The sequence below is a fragment of the Oreochromis aureus genome, linkage group 12 (genome assembly GCF_013358895.1).
Source record: "Oreochromis aureus strain Israel breed Guangdong linkage group 12, ZZ_aureus, whole genome shotgun sequence".
Lineage (NCBI taxonomy): Eukaryota > Metazoa > Chordata > Actinopteri > Cichliformes > Cichlidae > Oreochromis > Oreochromis aureus.
This window is the reverse complement of record NC_052953.1, coordinates 17,848,839-17,868,690: the sequence shown is the minus strand read 5'-3', so window position 1 is coordinate 17,868,690 and position 19,852 is coordinate 17,848,839. Positions and strand designations below refer to the sequence as shown.

At 38.9% G+C, this 19,852-nt stretch overlaps 2 protein-coding genes across 9 annotated transcripts in view; both read right to left on the bottom strand.

Moving 5' to 3' along the window:
• bmpr1ba (bone morphogenetic protein receptor, type IBa) overlaps positions 1-15,836 on the bottom strand; it is a 64,614-nt gene extending 48,778 nt beyond the window's left edge. For 2 of the 3 annotated variants that reach the window (XM_039620938.1, XM_031729098.2), the window contains exon 1: positions 15,642-15,835. The gene's annotated coding sequence lies outside the window, so the exon portion shown is untranslated. Of the gene's footprint in view, positions 1-15,641 lie in introns of all 3 variants that reach the window. The other variant, XM_039620939.1, reaches the window with a different exon arrangement.
• A 1,948-nt stretch (positions 15,837-17,784) lies between these two features.
• pdlim5a (PDZ and LIM domain 5a) overlaps positions 17,785-19,852 on the bottom strand; it is an 82,588-nt gene continuing 80,520 nt past the window's right edge. For all 6 annotated transcript variants that reach the window (XM_039620901.1, XM_039620902.1, XM_039620903.1 and 3 more), the window contains 2 exons: positions 19,028-19,143; positions 17,785-18,579 (listed from right to left, as the gene is read on the bottom strand). In XM_039620901.1, the coding sequence (XP_039476835.1) occupies positions 18,490-18,579; positions 19,028-19,143 (206 nt within the window). In that variant the 3' untranslated portion in view covers positions 17,785-18,489. The remainder of the gene's footprint in view (positions 18,580-19,027; positions 19,144-19,852) is intronic.

Below are 19,852 nucleotides of genomic sequence, written 5' to 3'. Positions count from 1 at the left end.
TGATGACTGGGTCAATTGATTTTAAAAGAATTTTAAGCTCTAGAACCAAGTATTTCAAAGATTAGTTTAAAGAAAATCCACTGCTTTACTCCTGCTACCAATGTTTTGGGTTATTTCCACACAATATAAAATAACTTGCTACTCAGTATCTCTCTTTGCATATCTTACTGTAATATACAAAATCTATGTGTGTCCCCAGACAGATTTTGAGCCACCAAATCTGGCACACAGGCGCATCTTCAGCCCCTGGAGGTTCTTATCTATTATTATAATAATGTCATCATTTAACCCAGCGGTCCCCAACCCCCGGGCCTCGGACCGGTACCGGTCCGTGAGTCGTTTGGTACCGGGCTGCGAGAGTTGAGGCTCAGGTGTGAAATGTGTGGTTTTCGGGGTTTTTAATCGGTTTTCAGCGTTATTTTGTTATCGTTTTTATCGTTAACTCGGTTTTCCTGGGTCTTTTCACGTGTGTTATGAATAAATCTTATTTTTTTCGGTACCGGCACTAGTTTTATTTTGTTGTATTTATCCGCGACACCTTATTGCCGGTCCGTGAAAATATTGTCGGGCATAAACCGGTCCGTGGCGCAAAAAAGGTTGGGGACCGCTGATTTAACCTACCAACCACCTACCAATGGGCTACAGTGACCCACTTGCAGCTATAACACCCCATGAAAACATTGCATCATTTTTTATTTTATTTCACAGCATTAATGTCTAATTTACATGTCCACATCTCATATTATGATGTCATCACGTTCCCTACCAACATCCTTACAATTGAATAAAATTTTATTTAATTCATTTCGCTTTTTTCAGATAGTGCCAAATAACAACAACAGTCGACCCAACAATTATAATAAAATGATATTTATAAAGACTGTAACATGGGCATGTAGTACTTTATCCAACATGAGATCCATTCCCATAAAGCCATCGTGCTAGAATGTGAAAAAGAACAGACACACGGTGGCAGCATCTAATGCTTAACTTAAACTTAAACATTATCATTACTGTGATGTTTTTGCTGAACCTTCTACACATGTTTACAAGTATACAACAATGTGATATGAGCAGGGTTAGAAGATGTACTAAGAAAAAACAGACACACAAGAAGACAGAAAAACAACATTGAGAGGTAAGGAGAGGGGCGCAGTAAGCAGAAACACGCAAAACTAATTCATAAGGGATGAAAACCAATCTTGCAGGAGAGCCACTTTACCTTGAGAAGGCCTTGTGGCAACAAAGAGCACCCACAGCCTCCAGATTATCCTTAATTTCCTGCAGCAGAAGGCCTGGCTATGGCAAGTTTTCATTGCTTAATTACATACATTTGCACAGGGTCAGAGAAAGGTTTGGAATGAGTTCCTGGGACCTGCATGGCACAGCAGCATCCCTGCCAAAAGGGATATGAAAAAGCCCGACAGAAATCTCTGTGAAAAACAATACAGTGCTGGTGTTTTTCATACTGTACAAGTAAGATATGTAAAGTCATGTGTTAGCCTGATATATATTGACCACTTTGCATGTTTATATAGATTGTTATAGTGATGGAAGGTTTCTAAGAGAGAAAAATACAGACCAGCATGATGCAAAGCAGAGAAAATGATCCTAAATCTAGTCTACAAACTTCTTGGAAGTGCAACAAAGATTATGGACATTTCTGAGTAACATGCTACTACGTAGGCATTTTAATTATTTAAGTCAGTCATTCAAAGCATTCATTGTTTTACCAGCTGTGTGTTACAGTTTCTATTTAGATTTTATTTGACATCCATCACCTGCCTCTGTTAAGTTTACATTCACCGAAGGAACCTCTCACATTCGTATGTGCCAATCTGAGCTTATTAAACCTTAAAACAGAAGTTTGGTCAAACTGATTGTTTTACTTTACATGAGTGCATTCCTTATTTCTAAACCATTTTTGTTCAGACGTCAAACAAAATATGTAGCTAAGTCAAGATCCTGGCACCAAAGAGTTTATTATAGAACAAAAATATCACTGACAAAGTAAACACTACACGAGTCAAGTATGAACAGGTGTCGCTCAAATAAACTACTTTATAAATGGCATATTGTACACAATAATGTAAAATATCATTAGCATCTCAAGATTTTTTCAGTTCTAGCACTGACAGTGAAAGCAACTTCCTTAACACTGTTTTACATTACAGAAAAATAGACAAAGCAGGAATAGCAGGTCTTTAAATCCACACTTTACAAGCACATTAACAAAGTAATACTCTTTTTTAAATTATGCTGGCAGAAGAGAAAATGAGCCCTCATGTGTTGCAACAGCTAGAAAGGAGACTGTCTAATGTCTCTGTAATGTCTGAGTAAGAAACCATTCTAGCTGGCTGTCATGAGTCCGCTTACTGCTAAATTTCTAAATCACAGGCCATGTTTGAGGTTGAAGAATGATTGGCGAACGTTTGCCTGAAAAGTTCTCACACCAGTTTCTTAGGCTCATCCTTTAACCTCTCAAAATGATCTTAAGTTTCAGATTTCCTGCCCGTCATATCCTATTACAGTTTAATAACTGCAGGGAGCCTTTGAAGAAAAAAATATCTGACTCTGAGTTTGACTATGAGTGAAAACACTGTTATGATTTTTTTTTTTTTGTCAGTTGTTTGTTAACAAATTAAACTCAAATAGTAATCCAACACAAATATTTAAAATTTAACCTTCAATAGAAAAAAACAACAACACTAATTTGTCATATGAAATTGCCCACTAATTCATACATATCATATTACCTGTGTTCCACATCAGACCTTCTTAGAGGACAGTCATATCGGGTGGATTTTGCTGCCCCACCGCCACCTCGCATCCAGGTGGACGCAGACCTCGTAAATGGCTCCAGACGCATGGACTCTGTCCACCATCTGAAAATGATTAGGACTTTGCCTCGCTGAATACTGCTAGAGCCTGTGGACTCAATTGCTCCAACACATTTTCATATGCAAAGAAACCAAACATGCCACCCAAAAGTTCCTCCATCCTGGCCGGGCATGTAAATCAGGAGCAAGCAACAGCATTCAGTTACGTTTCCGAGCAAGAACAGGGGCTTGCACTGTGCTACAGAGCAGATGACCATTAGACAAGTAGCCTAGAAAATTTAATGTCGTGGTTTGGCTCTGACACTGCAAATCCAATGCCACAGTCTTTTTTTTATTTATCATTAGGTTAGTAAGTTCTGTGTTATAAAGCAGAAAGTTACACCAAATGATTTTAGTTTACCAACTTTTGATATTTGTGTTATACATAGTTAAGTTACAGCAATGTGTGTGTGCACTGTATAAAGTTAAAACATATATTGTATGCATATATTACATTACTGTCCATTATCTTAAGAATTTTCTTGCTTTGCCATTTTTCTTCATCTTTATTTCCATCTTTTTTCCTCTCTCACTCGCACAGTCTCTTTCCTCCGTCCCTCTCCTCCACCCTGACATCTGATAGTGATTACAGCACAGCCTAAAAACACAACGCACTTAACTCTCCATTATTAAGCGACTTTGTATCACTGACATAATTTGTTCATCTGCATGTACAATTAACTGACACATCCACAGGCCCCTGGAGATTTATCCCCTGCAAAAAGACGCTCGGGCACATGAACATGGTAAAACGCATACACACACACACACCTTAATCGTACAATTGCATGCACTCTCTGACTCCTTCCACCCTTATAAACCCGTTTCAAGCAGGACCCTCATCCTGTCCCACCCCATGTCCCCACCCCCACCCCCTCCATCCCTCTATTGCCAGTCCCCTGGAACAGAACAGTCACGGCTGTGTGCACTGTTGATTAGCTAGAACCTGAACCTGGGGGAAACACTGGAAAGCTCAGTGTGCTTTATTGTGTTTCTCTTTCAGACAAAGGCAGCCTCTGACAACTTGGCTTTCCCCCGTCCTATTACCTTATCTTTTACTAATGTAACCCTAACATTAAGGCAACTTTCATTCCTACTAAGAGTTCTTTTTCTTTAACACAGTGTGGCCAAGATTTAGTGGAGAAAGGTAGAGATGAACAGAGCTGAGCTTCCAAGATTTGAGCCCTGGTGGAACAAGTGTGGATGTGTACAGCGGTCTCGGGTTGTAATTTTGGAGTGTTATGTGGTGACTTTTGGGCACGCAGGCAAGGGTGTGTGCATGAGGTTATTTGTTATGGCTAATTCCTTAATCCCACAACATGTGCCTGAAACCTGCAACAGATGCCTCTAAGGCGAAACTTGCAAGCACACACAAGCATGCACACACACTTGCCGCACACGCACCCACACATGAACACATGCACACAGAAGAAAACACATTGCATTGCTATCATTACTAGAAGCCCTGTGCAGCATGTCTGCTGCGGCCGGTTTTACAGAAGCAGGAGATCTGCAGGAGCAAGGTTTAGAGAACTGGATGCCCTCCTAGCCAGTAAGCTTTCAAAAATAAATAGATATATTTTTAATACAATTTTGGAGACAGAGTCTCAAACATCGCACAGAATTTTGGTTTGGCTCGGTAGAGCAGTAAAGAAGTCTTCTCTACAGGACTTACATGAACCACACAAACTTGCTTATGTCTGTCTGCCTCCTGATTTCTGTCACACTTCTGTCTGCTGCTTATTAAACTAAGCTTGTTGGCAGCAATACAGTGATTCCCAAAGCTAGATAGACACCAGTCATCTAGAAGAAGCCAGGTGGACTGTGACTTTGTTTTTCTGAAATCTAGGATCTTTTAAAATTGTATAAAATTAAGTTATGTGAGAACTGCTGGAACTTAATCATTTACAGAACTGTTGAATTTTGTATAATCAGTTAATACAGTGGTTTAAAAGCTCTCTCATGGCGAAACAAGTGCTCATTTTTGTTGCTGTTGTTGTTGTTGTAGAATATTTATTATTATTGTAATAAAAAAAAAGGTAAAAACACTTTTATTTGTATATATATATATATGATATCCATCACCTTGCCTCTGCACAGGACATTTTAAGCCTCAACTGAATGTCATGTCAGTACCGTTGTACCAGGTCTTGTGTCATCCATTACTAGAAACAGCATAGAGAAGCAGCAGAAAGCTTGCTGAGAACAACTACGAGCTGTGTGCCTTAAAAGATATTGTATCACAGCTAGGTAGGACTGCAGGGTATGCAGTTTTTTCCCCCCTACAGGAAGCTCAATGGACATGGTTCAGGGGTTATGGCTTGTAAAAACACTGCTCCCAGCGTATTACTTTGAATATAAAATCAGTGAGCATGTGAAACAGATTAGTGCACATGCATGCACCCTGTTTGGTTCATCTAAAGATGTCAATGTATGCCTTTGTTTGAAGGAGAATCTACCGTATGTGAGCAGAAAGAGCATCCTAAGAAAGACCAAGAATGATGAGAGAGAGAGAAAAAAGAGAGTATTCAGAGGATGACCGTTTGCAGAAATAAAAAGGCAACAATATCTGAAAAAGAAATTCATGGGCACATGATGACGGATGCTTCCTGCACAAGGTCGTAATGCTATGCAATCATCCTATTGCTGTGTAGTCATCTGCTTGATAGTTTGGTCGACGACCTATAGAGGGTGTTACGGACATCTGGTCTCTCTTGGACTCTCTTACTCCAAATTTCCTCAGCATTTTGGAGCTTGCTGCCTCTTAATCTGGCAGAGCTGGTTCAGTGTTGGCCATCTGGTCAGTTCTGTTTTTTATATCACCTTATTAAATCTACAAACAACAGCAACCCAGCTACAGTGCTATCTGCTATATTAAGATCTTTACGTTTTCCTCATATTTTTCATCCACTTCCTGCTACTGACCTCTCATTAAACTCCCTGTAAGCCTCTAAAGACACCAAACAAAAGACTAGATAACAGCGTAAATATCTCGTTCATATTCAGCTCGCCAGCAGATGTCAGTGAGCAACAGATTTCCCAGTGGCTGCTGTTATCAATGCGTTGATTCAATAAGCATTACGCTGTTACACAGAACACAACACAAAGACTCCCATAGGCCTGCTTCATATTGTAATTGCCTTTTGAGGTGGATATGAATAAATCCACCGGACATGCAAGTGAAGAAACAGACCCCCATGAGATTTGATTTCACATGCATCAGATTCAGTATCTCAGAGGTTTAATTCAATTCGGCATCAATCAGATTTAATTTCTCTAGAATAATGACTTTGGAAAACATATTGATGAGCCTATCATGAATTTATGTCTCATGGGGAGGCAGTGTCTGCACAGGCAACATGGATGCAATTTCAGTCAGGAGGGTATCGATGATGCCACACAAAAACAGTTCAGTCTGCAGCAGCACATTTTGCACTTATCTGTTGAGGCCAAAAATAGAGAAAGATGGCGGAAAAGACAGAAGACATGGCGAAAAGAGAATAATAACAACCAGTGACTTCTGAGTTTGATTATACACATTATTGCCACTCCTTTGCCAAAGACACATCTGCACGAATCAAAGAAAACCATTTATCATTCCAGACCTAAATTCATTTGTGTGGAGGACTGGACAACACAGTGAAGACTAAGTGGGTTAAACAGGGAGAGTCAGATGGAGAAAACAAAGAGAGTCAAAGAGACAACTGCATACGGCCTTCTGCCTCAGTCACTTTCAGCTGTAACTCCCCGTCTGTCAGTCTCTGCGAAACTAAAGTAACGTGAGATTCAAATCCTTCAGATTCTGTTCAGTTTGTTATGTCTGAACATGTGGAAATAAACACAGTACGCAGAACTGCTCATGTGTTTTAGATATCCTGCCTGGAAAATAGGAAGTCAAAGTTTTTCCATCACTCGGCCTGACCTTTAACCTCTCTGGCATTTCTTAAAAAATTAACAACACAGCCACAGCTTGAAGTAATTTCTCTCACTGCAAATATCTGAAACAACAACAACCACAAACTGACGCTTGATGCCACTGTCGATAAATTAACCCATTTTCACTCAAACTCCAAGAGAAATCGATATTCAGGACCAGGATTGGGTCTTAATAACGGCTTCAGAAAATCTCAATGAAGGCATTTCCTAAAACTTAACACAGATACTTGCTCTTAGGCAAATATTTCTTCCATTGCAGATGGAATGGCACCTCAAAGGAGGTACCATGGAAATTGAGGTCTTAGGTTTTTGGGGGCAGGAGGGATGAAATTGTCCCAAAGTGAATCCAGATGGTTATCATTCTATCCTCAGACCTCTTTACCCCCTCCCAGTTCCCCACTCATCACTCCATCATTTCTCTCTTGTTTTTTTCCCTTCGAGTGAACTACAGGTCTGGTGATTACTTTGGTTAGAGCAGAGCCAAACCAAACACAAGAAGACAGTTGTGGTCTACAAAATAGAGAACAGCTTGAAAGTTCAAAGCAAAAACTATATGATTTAAAGCATCCTCGGGGCTCAACCTGTTTATGTTTGGGATCAGGGCTTTTTTGCAAGAACAATATACTATTCTCACTTAGCAATTAAAAGAGGTCCTTGCACTTTTTCAGACAAGACTAGAAGTCACCAAACGTCATGTCTATAAAGGTTGCACATGCCAAAAAACAGAGAAAAGAAACTAGTGGAGTCGCTGAGCTGTAGGACCTGCAGTGAAAGAAAATACCCAAATTATGAGATCAGAAGCTGGCTGGTAGTATGTTTTATCATCCTCCCTGTGGGAAACAGGCCTAATAAATCATAATTTAAACATTTTCATACCGTCACTCTATGTGGCTGTGTTATATTGTCCACCGGCTTTATTTTAGCCACAAAGTCCATCACACAGTGAATTGCTGATCTCGCCTTTGGGTCATGGAAATATCTCTTTAGTAAGCCCAAGGCTGGGGCATTTTAGGTATGCCTTTTAAAAAGATGACTATGCTAGGTCTTCACATTATTCAAGGTAAAGAAAAAGGGCAACACCGGAGGAGGAGTGTCTGAATTCTGCGTCCTGTGTGAATTACAGAGCACAGGGGCAGAATGACTCCATCATGAGATCAGGAGAGGTTATGTTTTTAAAAGGTCCACCCTGAGGGGCAGCAGGGTGGTAATGAAGATAATGATACTGTGCAGCTGAATGACCTTTTTGTTAAACCGATATCTCTGACATTAACACAAATTCACCCTATATTATATACAGTAGTCGAACACCCAATCTAACGCTATCTCACGCAGGCACATTCTTCTAACACCTACTCATTCTCTTCTACCTGGAAAAACATGCAAATTCATTGTTCAGGGTAGTCCATGACAACTGCACGCCCACATGATTTACATGTAGACGTTTCAGTCTTCAGAGCCCGACACAGGAGCTCAAACCTATCAGGTCATTGACCCACTCTGTCCCAAACTTACACGTGCTTACAATGCATTCTTTTTGATACCTCTCTTTCACTCACTTGTATCACACACATCCACACACACACACACACACACACACTTGAGAATAGAGTTTGATGCCTACCATCAGTGTCTACCTCATCTGTAATGCAATCATCTACATTTAACTCAGCGGGGAAATTTCCTGTCAGATCATATCTGGTTATCTGCAGTTCAAGACGAGCACTGACGAGGGAGGCATTCAGATGCAACATCTAGTCACTTCAGCTGAGAACAAATTTGAGCTTGCAATGGCTGCCCGACAATTTCAGAGATGTGTGTTTTGTTTTGGGTTTTTTACGTGTAAAATAATAACTTCCTTCTCAGTTGTCCTGCCAATTGTTTTATGAAAGATTGAGATTGTGGCACTTCAGTGTAAGTATTCTGTGGCAATGACAAACTAATAAAACAGTTTGGAAACAAAATAAATCTACACACCTTTCTTTATTGCTACTCACTACTTTATGACTTTATTTGCCTCCTGCGGATGACACACAACTTTCACAAAGGTTTCACAACCTCTCCCCTCATTAGCAGCTGAATGCATGAACAGAAGTTGACATTCACACCTTTGAACAACACTTTAGGAGGAATTTCAAGACGTCATTAAAGATCCGGTTTCAACAACACTTAAGTATTAAACATATCATAAATGTTAAACTGGCCAGCACAATGCTTGTTATCATCAAGGTAGCAGCTATGGCTAATAATAAAACAACATTAATGCTGGAGTTAGACTCTTTTAAGGTTCCAGACAGAAGCAGAGAAAAGTTTAGCTTCAATCGTCAGAAACAGTGGCAGCCTGCCTTTACTTACAGCAACAAAATATGGTGCTTAGTCACCAGAAGCACAGCAAGACCTAAGATAAACCTTTAGCACGGCCTAGAGCGTTTTAAAATATATTTAAAAAATAAACTTTCAAGTTTTATTATTATTTCTGTGTTTTTGCACCAAATCAGACAGTTTGGATAGGACCTTGGCATTTTCCTTGCCAAAAGCACTATCTTAGTAAAATAGTAAATTTAACTGACAAGTAAAGACCAACAAATTATACAGATTATTTACACGGGACTCACAGTGTGCAGTCTCATGATCAAATTTTACAAGGCACGCCTCGCATAAGACTTCTTAATGTGGGAAAGCTTTTTAGCAATTTTAATATCCTTGAAAGAAAATAAAAAACACACTCTTTTAAAACATTATTCAAATTTGTCAAATGTTTTGTGACATCAATAAACATCTTACAATAAGCTCCATCTGGTGTGTTGCTAAATTATGCCTACACTCAGTATGGAACACAGATGTTAAAGGAAAACTGATGAGGTTGTCTAAGTAAGCAGTTTTTGGTTAGATAACAGAATTTAAAAAAGATAATAATTTAACTAAATACATACACAGTGTACTGGGTCTGCTGACATTCAGTGTTAGTATGGCTTGTGATGCCCTGTTGTGTGTGTGTGTGTGTGTGTGTGTGTGTGGGGGGTCACTGCATACTTCTGCGAATATATCAAAGAAGCACAGGCAATAGATCACAGCCCTCATCTTTAAGTCAAGCATCAAATGTTTTAACTCATCCCAGCTTCAGGGAACAACAGAGAAAAACCTGATGGAATCCATGTGTATGAAGTCAAACACACACACACACACACACACACACACACACACACAGTCTTACTTTCTAAATCAAATTTTAAGTTTAATAGTTTAAGTTTAATATCTGACTTAAGGAGGAAGTAAACCCCTTTAAGAGCAACAAACATGTTCCCTGGGCTGCTAGATATATCCATATAAAGCATTTTAGAGTTCTGTGCAAATGTCTTGACCCACTTATCATTTCTTTATATTTTTGCTTCCAAGAAGCCAGGCTGCCTTATAACTTTTAAAGTGGCCTTGGGCAATAGTTCTCCAGGCTTTCTGAAGGTCTTTTAGTGGGGACTGGCTACTGTTTCTCTTAGTTTCAGTCTGCTCACTGTATCCAACTATTTTTGGAGGAATGTATTTTTGTTTGTTTGTTAAGCCACTTAACACTGAGCTATGAATCAGTCATTCATAAACAAGGCACCTAACTCAAAGGAATGAGCCAGTGTTGTCTCTACACATACTGTAATGGACAACTTGCCAAAGAACCAATTTTAAGTTGCATCATCAGGGATTTTGATACTCATAAAAAAAATGGTCTCAGTGGAAGGTTGGCATTTAATAAGCTAATTTTAAGAAAAGGAAACAGGCTGAGTTGTAATAGATTACATAAGAACTCGACTGAAAATTTGTGCAAACAGGTCTTATGGGGTGATTAATCAATTTGGACATTTATGATTCATTATCAGTACGTGAGGAGAAGGTCCGGAGAGAGGTACAACAGAGTGTTTACAGCCATGTGTAAACTCAGTGGGCACTCTGTCATAGTTTGTGACTGCATTTCAGACAATGGTGTTTTGGATCTTCTCAAAATTGATGAAATTATGGATGCAGAAAAGTACATCTGAATTTTAATCCACGATGCAATACCATCAGAAAAGCATTTGATTGGTAACGACTTTATTTATCAGCCTCACAAACATACAATGCAGTAAAGCATACGTGGATAGAAACACACTTAATGGACACTAGTCATGGATTGGCTGTGTGTGATCATCTTGATATAGAACAGAAAGAAAGGCAGCTAACATCCAAAGAAGAGCTTTGAATGTCCTTCGAGAAGCCTGGAGAACTATTCCTGAAGAGTACTTAAAGAAACAAGCAAAAATCCACCTCACTGGTGGTTTTTGTCAGGCCTTGCTTGCCCTGCTCATTTATTAAAACACAGATCTGTATGTTAATCTATGATCTTATTGTTTTTGTCTTCGTTATAACACTTTTACACATTCAGATGGCAAAAGCAGCTGTTCTTAAACACTGAACACTAACAAATAGACTTCTTCTTCTTTGCTGGCTAAACATTCATTGTATTACATTTGTTTTGTTTTTCCCCTGTGACTGACAGTTTTCATAAATGAGTGTCTGACCTTATAAGATATTTAACTACACTGTCAGCGTAACTATTACTATGCGCTACTGTTTATGTCATATATAAAGAGTAAAATGGGTTCTAATCCTAATTTTAAATTCATGAATGCAAATGCTGTTAGATGCACCATTCCCACAGGTAAAGCAAACCCTGAGCAGATTAAACATGTTGTTCCACATCTGGCCAGGCGAGACGAGACATCTGTAAGTAAAACTATCACACAAACAACAAAATGCTCTACAGCTGAGAAAAAACACACTAACAACAAAAATTGCAATTTACAGACAATCTAGTGTTGTTATTGTTATATTTCCTGCAATTTTTCAAAACATTTACAAAATAGAGTTGTATAACCACGTAATTATTCTTGGTGATTTTTTTTAAAAGACAAATCCTTTTTTGTTTTTTTAAGAGTTTTTGGAGGGTAGCTGTTATGGTGAAAATCAAATCTGTAATATAATCTAACATAATTAAGGTTAAGCAGTAAATGTTTCCAGTGTTTGCCGCTCCAACCTTTTAGAACAGAGCCACAGATCTGAGGCTATTTAAGGCAGGCTGGGCACAGTTCATTATCTCAACCCTAGAAGCAAAGAGGACTCTGAAAGAAAATCCAAAATTTAGAATGTTTCAGAATTTGAGTAGAGATAAATGCTCAAATGTTTCCATAAATCACACTGACACTGTAATTAAAGAGCGTAAGGTCTTTTGGGGAAAAAAAAGGCTCCAGGCTAAGTTCTCTTATCTGTTTTTGAGTCTTATCAACTCCATCAAGTTGAGGAAATTAAATGTTAGAGAAACTAAACACTTATGGTTCACTTAAATGATTGTTTACACTCTGATTAACCCTACTGTCATACGCATTCTTATTTAATGCATCGTAGGTAATCTGATTCGTGTAATTAGGGATTTGATATTGTTTTAAATCAAGACTGTCGTTAGCATAATAAAAGGAGAAAGATAAAAGCAGCGAGGTTTGGCAAGCAGCCACTGCAGAATGGAATGAACAAAAATATCAAGGACATGGCACATTTCTGTAAATCTGACCTCATGCCATTTACCCCTTTGCTCTCACTGAACACTTGAACAAATCAATTTTATGAGCTCCCACTATTGCATCATGGTTTTATCATTCCTTTCAATAACCCCTATTTCATCTGGTTTAGCTTCATTTTTTGATGCCTACGCATAAAAACTACAAAGCAGTACTTCTAGTTTTACTTTGCCTGCTCGGTTATGGACATAACATCATCAAGAATCTTTAACACGAATGTTCGCTGAGTTTGGAATCTGGGATTTTTTTGAGGGGCATGCTGAGTCTACTGTGTTCAGTGGGTGTCAAAAGTTACTTCACTTGACTGCATGGCATGACATGGATGGCGGTAATCATTTTGCATATAACATCCTAAAACAGTCCCTGTCTCCAGTGTATTTTTTTTATATGCCCAGTTGCAAAAACTTTGTATTCAGCTGTTTGACAACGGGAAAAAAAGACATCATTAAATAAAAACAGCTTTGACAATTTGCCTGCATTTAAACGTACCACACATGCAAGCACAAAATAAAAGAGACAGGCTTACATCTACCGACTAACACAAATACTATGCAATCTCACGGATATGTTAAATAGGGCATGATGTCACCCTTTTGAATAAGCTTTACTTTCCAGTGCAATTTTGCAGCACCTCTTCCTTCCTAAGTGTTGCACTTATCTTTTTTTCTAGGCAAGCACAAATTCGGTTTGTTTTAGGCAGATTTGGTATTCTTAGAATGTAGATTAACCTCAAGCAATGTGATCTAAATTTCCAGCAGTAAGCACGTCTCACATCACGAGGTGTCTAAAACTGTTAAGTGTCTGATATTTCTCTCTCTCTGATGCACACACACACACACACACACACACATACACAAGGACAGAAAATTAGGGAAGCGTTCTGTTTACAGCTGCTGTGTAAAACTCAATTACACAGCCAATTGAGAATGTGGCTGTTTCTCAGATTTATGTGATGTGTTCCTGACCTAAATAAGATTGCTGTTCCAAGTGAAGCCTCAACAACTGCAAACACTTACTACTTTGACAGACAAGGAAAACAGTACCTTCACACTGACGCACAGAGGCGCACACACATACACATAGACACACACCCACACACATACACACATCTGGACCTCTGTTTCTCTCATTTATACTTGCTGAGTGCTTTCCTGCGCGGTTTCCCCGTGTTACCGGTCCCGGACCCCTCAGATGAGGTGAGGTAAGATTTGGAGTCACAGGATTATGCCATCTGGACAGACATTCACACAGGCTTGCTCATGTGAACACATGCACACATACAGATATAGCCTGCTCTTGTCATAAGCTACACTGACAAACACCTGGACCTGGTTACTGGTCTCAAAGAGAGACCTGAATACTATGTGCATGCCTATGTGTGTATAAGTGGGGTGTATGGGGAATACTGGGGCAGTGCTGGAGGCTGTGTTGAGGTTCATTTGATTTTTTTCCCCCCTGCTTTTTGAGCCCTTGAATAAGGGGGCCCACTCAGGCAAGTCTAGAAAATTCAAGTTGGGTCACTGCTACTACAAGTTGTAAGCCAATTCTATTAAAATATTCAATCGTCAGCTGTGATTATAATATATATGCTTTTCTTCACACAATTGAATTTTCCCTCTTATTGAGAAACTAATAACTTCTTTTTAATTAATGAAAAAATCTATAGGGTTCTGCATTGATATAGAACATTTGAAAAAGACAAAAGCAAGCCTTATATTTGTTTATTCCACCATAGTCTGTCAGATTTTTAATTTGTGGTCATCCCTCTTTGCCCTCAGAGCATTTTAGCAAAATGTTGTCCTCCCCCCCAAAAAAAATAGAATATGCAGCCTTAACTGGCAACAGCAAAGCCTTGCAGGATCTGTATGCAGCAGCTGTTATTCACTGTGTTGGTGACACAGATCTGTACCTGGTCATGAGCCTGCACCTTGTGTTTTGGCAGTGAACAGGGAGAGACTGATTGAGCTGGGTCCACCATACAGTCATCCCCACTATTCAGAACAATTCAGTGATTCAGACCACTGTACCACCAGGGCTTTTCAACCATGTTAGCATGTGTTTGCTCACTGGTGTGAGACCAGAGCCATCAAGCCACCATTCTGCCAACTGCAGGGCATCCTTCTATTTCTTCAGGTTTTGTTTGAGGTTAAATTAAATTGTTTGCAGCCGATGATCATGCATAGCTATGTGAGCCTCTTACTTTCCCCAAGAGTTTGCGCCTGGGATCTACAGTCAAGGGACGTTGAGCTGAGCTGATTTTATGGAGCACACAAAACTGATTAAAAGGATTATACAGGTCCATCACACTATCGAAGCACTCCACAATCAGATCAACCAGACTCTGGTGGAACTTAAAACACTCGGTCCTTCACCTATTCTAGAAGAAGTTTCTAAATTTGTGGACAAGCCACAGCTGGCACAACACATTAAAGGAAAAGACAGACAACTTCCCAAGTTCCATGCATTGCAAAAGGGACTTGCACCAAGCCTCTTACTAGAGGTATCATTCCAAGGTGGGATCTGAAGACACTTCATCTCTTTCAAGCCATGAGTACTGATGGGACTGGAGAATGACCTACTCATTTCACATGCCACAGCTAAAAGTTTTTGGTCTTGTCCTAGTGTTTTCTGGTGAAATTAGCCAACAGTAAATCCTGTTACAGGGCTGTACATGAACTCATAGAACTGGAGTTACGTTAAATAACTACTATTTGCACACTGTACAGATGAATATTAAAGTACAGAACAAGAAAGGGAGGAATAAGGTATGAATCTAGAATCCATCATGCATTCCTCTGATAACAGCACATATTATTGATTGTTAAGAAAAAAGAAGTTGCGCTCTTGGCTGACCGCTACCGAGTGTTATGTAACATGTAGCCCAATTTACTTTTCACTTTTGGAAAATACAGACCAAGCAACGCCACAGAAATCCCAATCACGTAAAGTGTAACGTAAACACCGCTAACAGAGACATGGGTAAACTATTAAAGCTCCTCCTAGCGCTTAAACTTCTCTCTCTTCCATCACATTGTGGCTCAGGAACAGCTACGCAGTGAGATAAGCCTCAAACGCTTACAAAATAAACAAAAATAAGTCGATATGACGTGAATCTGACTGTAAACACCCCGAAAGAAACGACAAAAAACGCTCTGTAAAACTTCCCAAGGTGAATACAAACAATTGCGACTGAAAAAGATCTCCGACTCGCGTCTGCTTCGAGTTTACTCACCTTAGGATGCTTTCTGGATTTCTTTTTCTCGACTGAAAGGAAAAGTTGCAGCCCACGGTACTCAGGGTAGAGACGCGAGTCACTCTGTTTCCAAGGGTAGCTTTTCTTTCTCTCGCGCGTTTCCCTCGCTCTCTTTACACTTAGACACACACACACACTGGTCTCACCACAAGACTGTGTTTCTCCTAAGGTCCCTCAGCTGCAGGAGGGTGATTAATGCCACAAGAGAAGGAGTGCATTAGCAGGAGAAAGGTGAGTGAAGACTCGCACTGAATGGGTTCCTTAAAACCACTCCAATAGGCTAGTTGTTTAAGGAACACCTAAAACACAAATGAACTCCAGTCTAATTAAAAAGAAAAACAACATCCAGGCTTTGTCGCACAAAACAGTGTTTTTGTTGTTTTGCTTTCCGAGATGTGAAATTCTTAGATTTTCCCTTATGAACTTTTTAAAATTTGATGGAGTTTAAAATGAGTCTTGTGTGACAAGAATATCAAAGAGGCCTATATGCTAAGGATTATACATCATGGTACAGTAACAAGTAAACATTAGCTCAGCAATGCTAAATCAAATAAGTAAACTATGAGCTAACTCCTTAAAATATGTTACCATGTGACATCAACTATACTGGATAATTTTTCTGCCTGACTCATGCCCCATCAATTGGGACAGCGTGTAAGGGTCAGTGCTTGGTTTGTTAATGTGTCTTATATACACTCAATAAAAATCCCTAAACAGTTATCTCATTTTCATCGTTTTCTACAATAACAGTAAAATCAGTTTGATTGTGCAAAGATTGGTTTGTATTAAAAAGGCTGGTTGTATAGAGGACGTGGGAATAATGTGTGGTGATGTGCCCTACATACCACTGTTTACTACCTCAGTGTCGCTCACATCCTTTCAACCATATCTTTATTTCTCTGTCTGCCTATTTTAACATTTGTCAGCTGCACAGATGTGTTAAAATTCCTCTTTTGACAGTGGTTATGACTTCTCTACAATCGTGTTAACATAGTTTCATTTGGTTAGATAGCATTACACTATAAAGAAATAGCAGACATAAAAAAAAATTTGTTTTGGGAATAAAGGCACACCATTTATTTAAAAACCCAGATCAACTTTAAGAGTTCCAACAACATTTTTGTACTTGAGAATTTAGAGACTGAACACTTTAATCATGCCTATTAGCCCTTTACAGTAAAAAACAAGATTTATAATTATAAGAAGTCAGTGAAAGAGTGCGTTGTCATTTGTAATAGCATTGGGGGAAAAACTAAATAGGCTGGATGTATCCTGCACCTGTATCCTGAGTAGACAGTCACAAAACAAGAAACTACCCTCCATCCATCCATTCCCTGCACCAGTTTCTAAAATAACAACATTCTCTACTTAATGTCATCTCAAACATTTTTTCCTCTTCTAACTAAATTTTAAAAAATGCGCTTTCTAAACAGAGCTAAACATCTGAATGAAGCATAAGGAGAAGTGTATGAAACAGATATTAAAGCAAATATATTTTCTTTCTAAATCATGGCAGAAAATAAATAAAAATAGGATTCATGAAACTATGAGAAATGTCAAGAAAGATATGTTGGTCCACATAGCAAGGAAGAAACAGGGACTTCTATATACATTCACCAGACACTTAAATATTCACTTTAATTTTTAACTGCTTGTTAATGCAAATCTTTCATCATACATTAAGATGCTAGAAATAGTCAAGGTAACTTGCTGAAGATCAGAATGGGGATGAAAGTTGATTTAAGTGACTAGAGAGCATCTCTGAACTCGCAACATGTCAAACCTTGAAGCAGATGGGCAACAGCCCAGTATGGATGTGCAGTCGCCAAATCTGCAACTGTCGGATGTTGTCATGTCAATATGGACCGAAATCTCAGAGGAATGTTTGCAGCAACTTGTTGAATCAATGCAATGAAGAATTAAAGCAGTTCTAAAGGCAAAAGGGGTCCAACCCAGTACCAGCAAGAGGACACTAATGAAAGCTGGTGAAAGTATCTATGAAAAACATTTGATCATTTTTGGTGTTCAGGTTTGCTCAAGTGCCTTAATGTCCTAGCCAGTTTCACTCAACAAATAGAAAATGAAATCAAATTTCCTTAAATTAAAACATTCAAGTAACTGATTAAATCAAAGGCAGCAGCTTTAATTACAACTCGGACATTCACAGATGAATTGTATAAAGCAAATAACACAAGCATATCCTGCAGTATTTTAATGCATATACTGGGAATTTTTTTATAGTTGCTTGTGAAACTGTAATGCAAAAAACAAAATAAAACAAAGTGTAACAGGACGTTCTACAGTTTTATCTTTAAGTCTTTATAGGTTTTAGCCAGATTAATAAAATTGATTACAACTACACAAACACTAACAAATATCAAAACTAACAATAAAAACTTGCCAGCATCCTTGAATACTTAAAATTATCAAACATTTCTGGTGGTGTCTAAAGATAATGAGCACTCTGCAAGCTTAATAATAAAAACAGAAAGTGTGATGATCTCACCACTCAAGACAAAATTCAGAAGAATGAAGTAAATGATAAAGTAACAGTCCTATGTGTGAGGAAATAAAAATGGCATTATGGTACATAAAATGTATCAGTTGGTAGTAAAACCTTGCTGTTTGGGGATGATTGACAACATAACATTTAGTTTACAAAGATCAGTTATATTTGGTTGAAATGTTGTCAAAACTAAGATCCTTAAGCTTTATTGCTTTTTGTGCTAAGAGATAGCACCACTACAATAATGACTACTACTGTCATCATAAAAGGTGTCCCCAACCCTCCGTGAGACAACATGTGGCCAAGTGAATAGTTTAGGCTTCATATCTTCAGTGTGTGAGCATGCTTCTTGCAAAGAGGTTTGTCCTTTTTGGAGAAGAAGGTCTGGCCTTCCAGTGTGGTACAGCACACCTGTAAAAAGCCCAACACACATGAATAATAAGAGGTTATATAACAAAAGTTAGCCAGCCTACACTAAAGCTCACGATGGATGTAAGTCAGTGTTTCATCTAAAATAAGCACTGCTGTCATATTATTGTGAAAAAATGACTTATGGTGAGCTGATGAGATTGCTACAAGTAAGCTATTCTGCAAAAACCTCCATCACAAAGGATGGATAAAAATGAACATTGTTGTAGTACATTAACAATAAAAAGAAAGAATGACAGAAAGAACTAAATAGGGCCAGTAGCAGAGAGTAGCACTATGACCTCAAACTTCTTTCTGTGTCCAAGTTAAATAGATAAAAGTTTCTTGATGGTTCAAAGTTGGAAATGGGATTATGAGTAAATGTGACAGTAGGTCATATGTGTTAGTCTGCTGATGGACTCAGTTTACTGTGACACAGGCCTTCACTTACAGCACATACAAAGCAGGTATCATGCCAGGTGTAACCAAGGGCTTCCAGGAATTTGTCTCCAGCCTCGATGGGAAACTCACAGCCATGACAGCCAGTCCCAAACAAGCTGTAAAAGTCTGTTTAGTGACAAAGAGAAAAGTCATGTCACTATGGTATAAACAAAGGGTTTAAAGTCATAATGGCAAGACCCAAGCAAACTTTAGTACTCAACAAAGAGAGCTTGTAACTCTTTGGGGTACAACAGGTTCACCCACACTCCAAATACACGCATGTTAGGCAAACTGGTGATTCTAACTTCAATTCAGTTCAATTCAGTTTTATTTATACAGCGCCAAATCACAACAATAGTCGCCTCAAGGCGCTTTATATTGTAAGGTAGACCCTACAATAATACATACAGAGAAAAACATAACAATCATACGACCCCCTATGAGCAAGCACTTTGGCGACAGTGGGAAGGAAAAACTCCCTTTTAACAGGAAGAAACCTCCGGCAGAACCAGGCTCACGGAGGGGCGGCCATCTGCTGCAACCGGTTGGGGTGAGAGAACGGGTCGCAGTTCTCTCATCCCATAGGTGTTAATGCAAACATAAACACCTATAACTTGGCTATAGGTGTTAATGTTTGCACGAATTGTTTGTTGTCTCTCTGTGTTTGACCTGCGATAGACCGAAAACCTGTCCAGGGTGTACTCTGGCTCTCACCCCACAACAGCTGAAACTGGATATAAAACACATTGCGAGTGAGCAGCAATCCAACTGAAGCCCACTTTTATCTTTGATCTATTCACAGACTGCTGGATTTTTTTTTTATTTTATTCTAGCA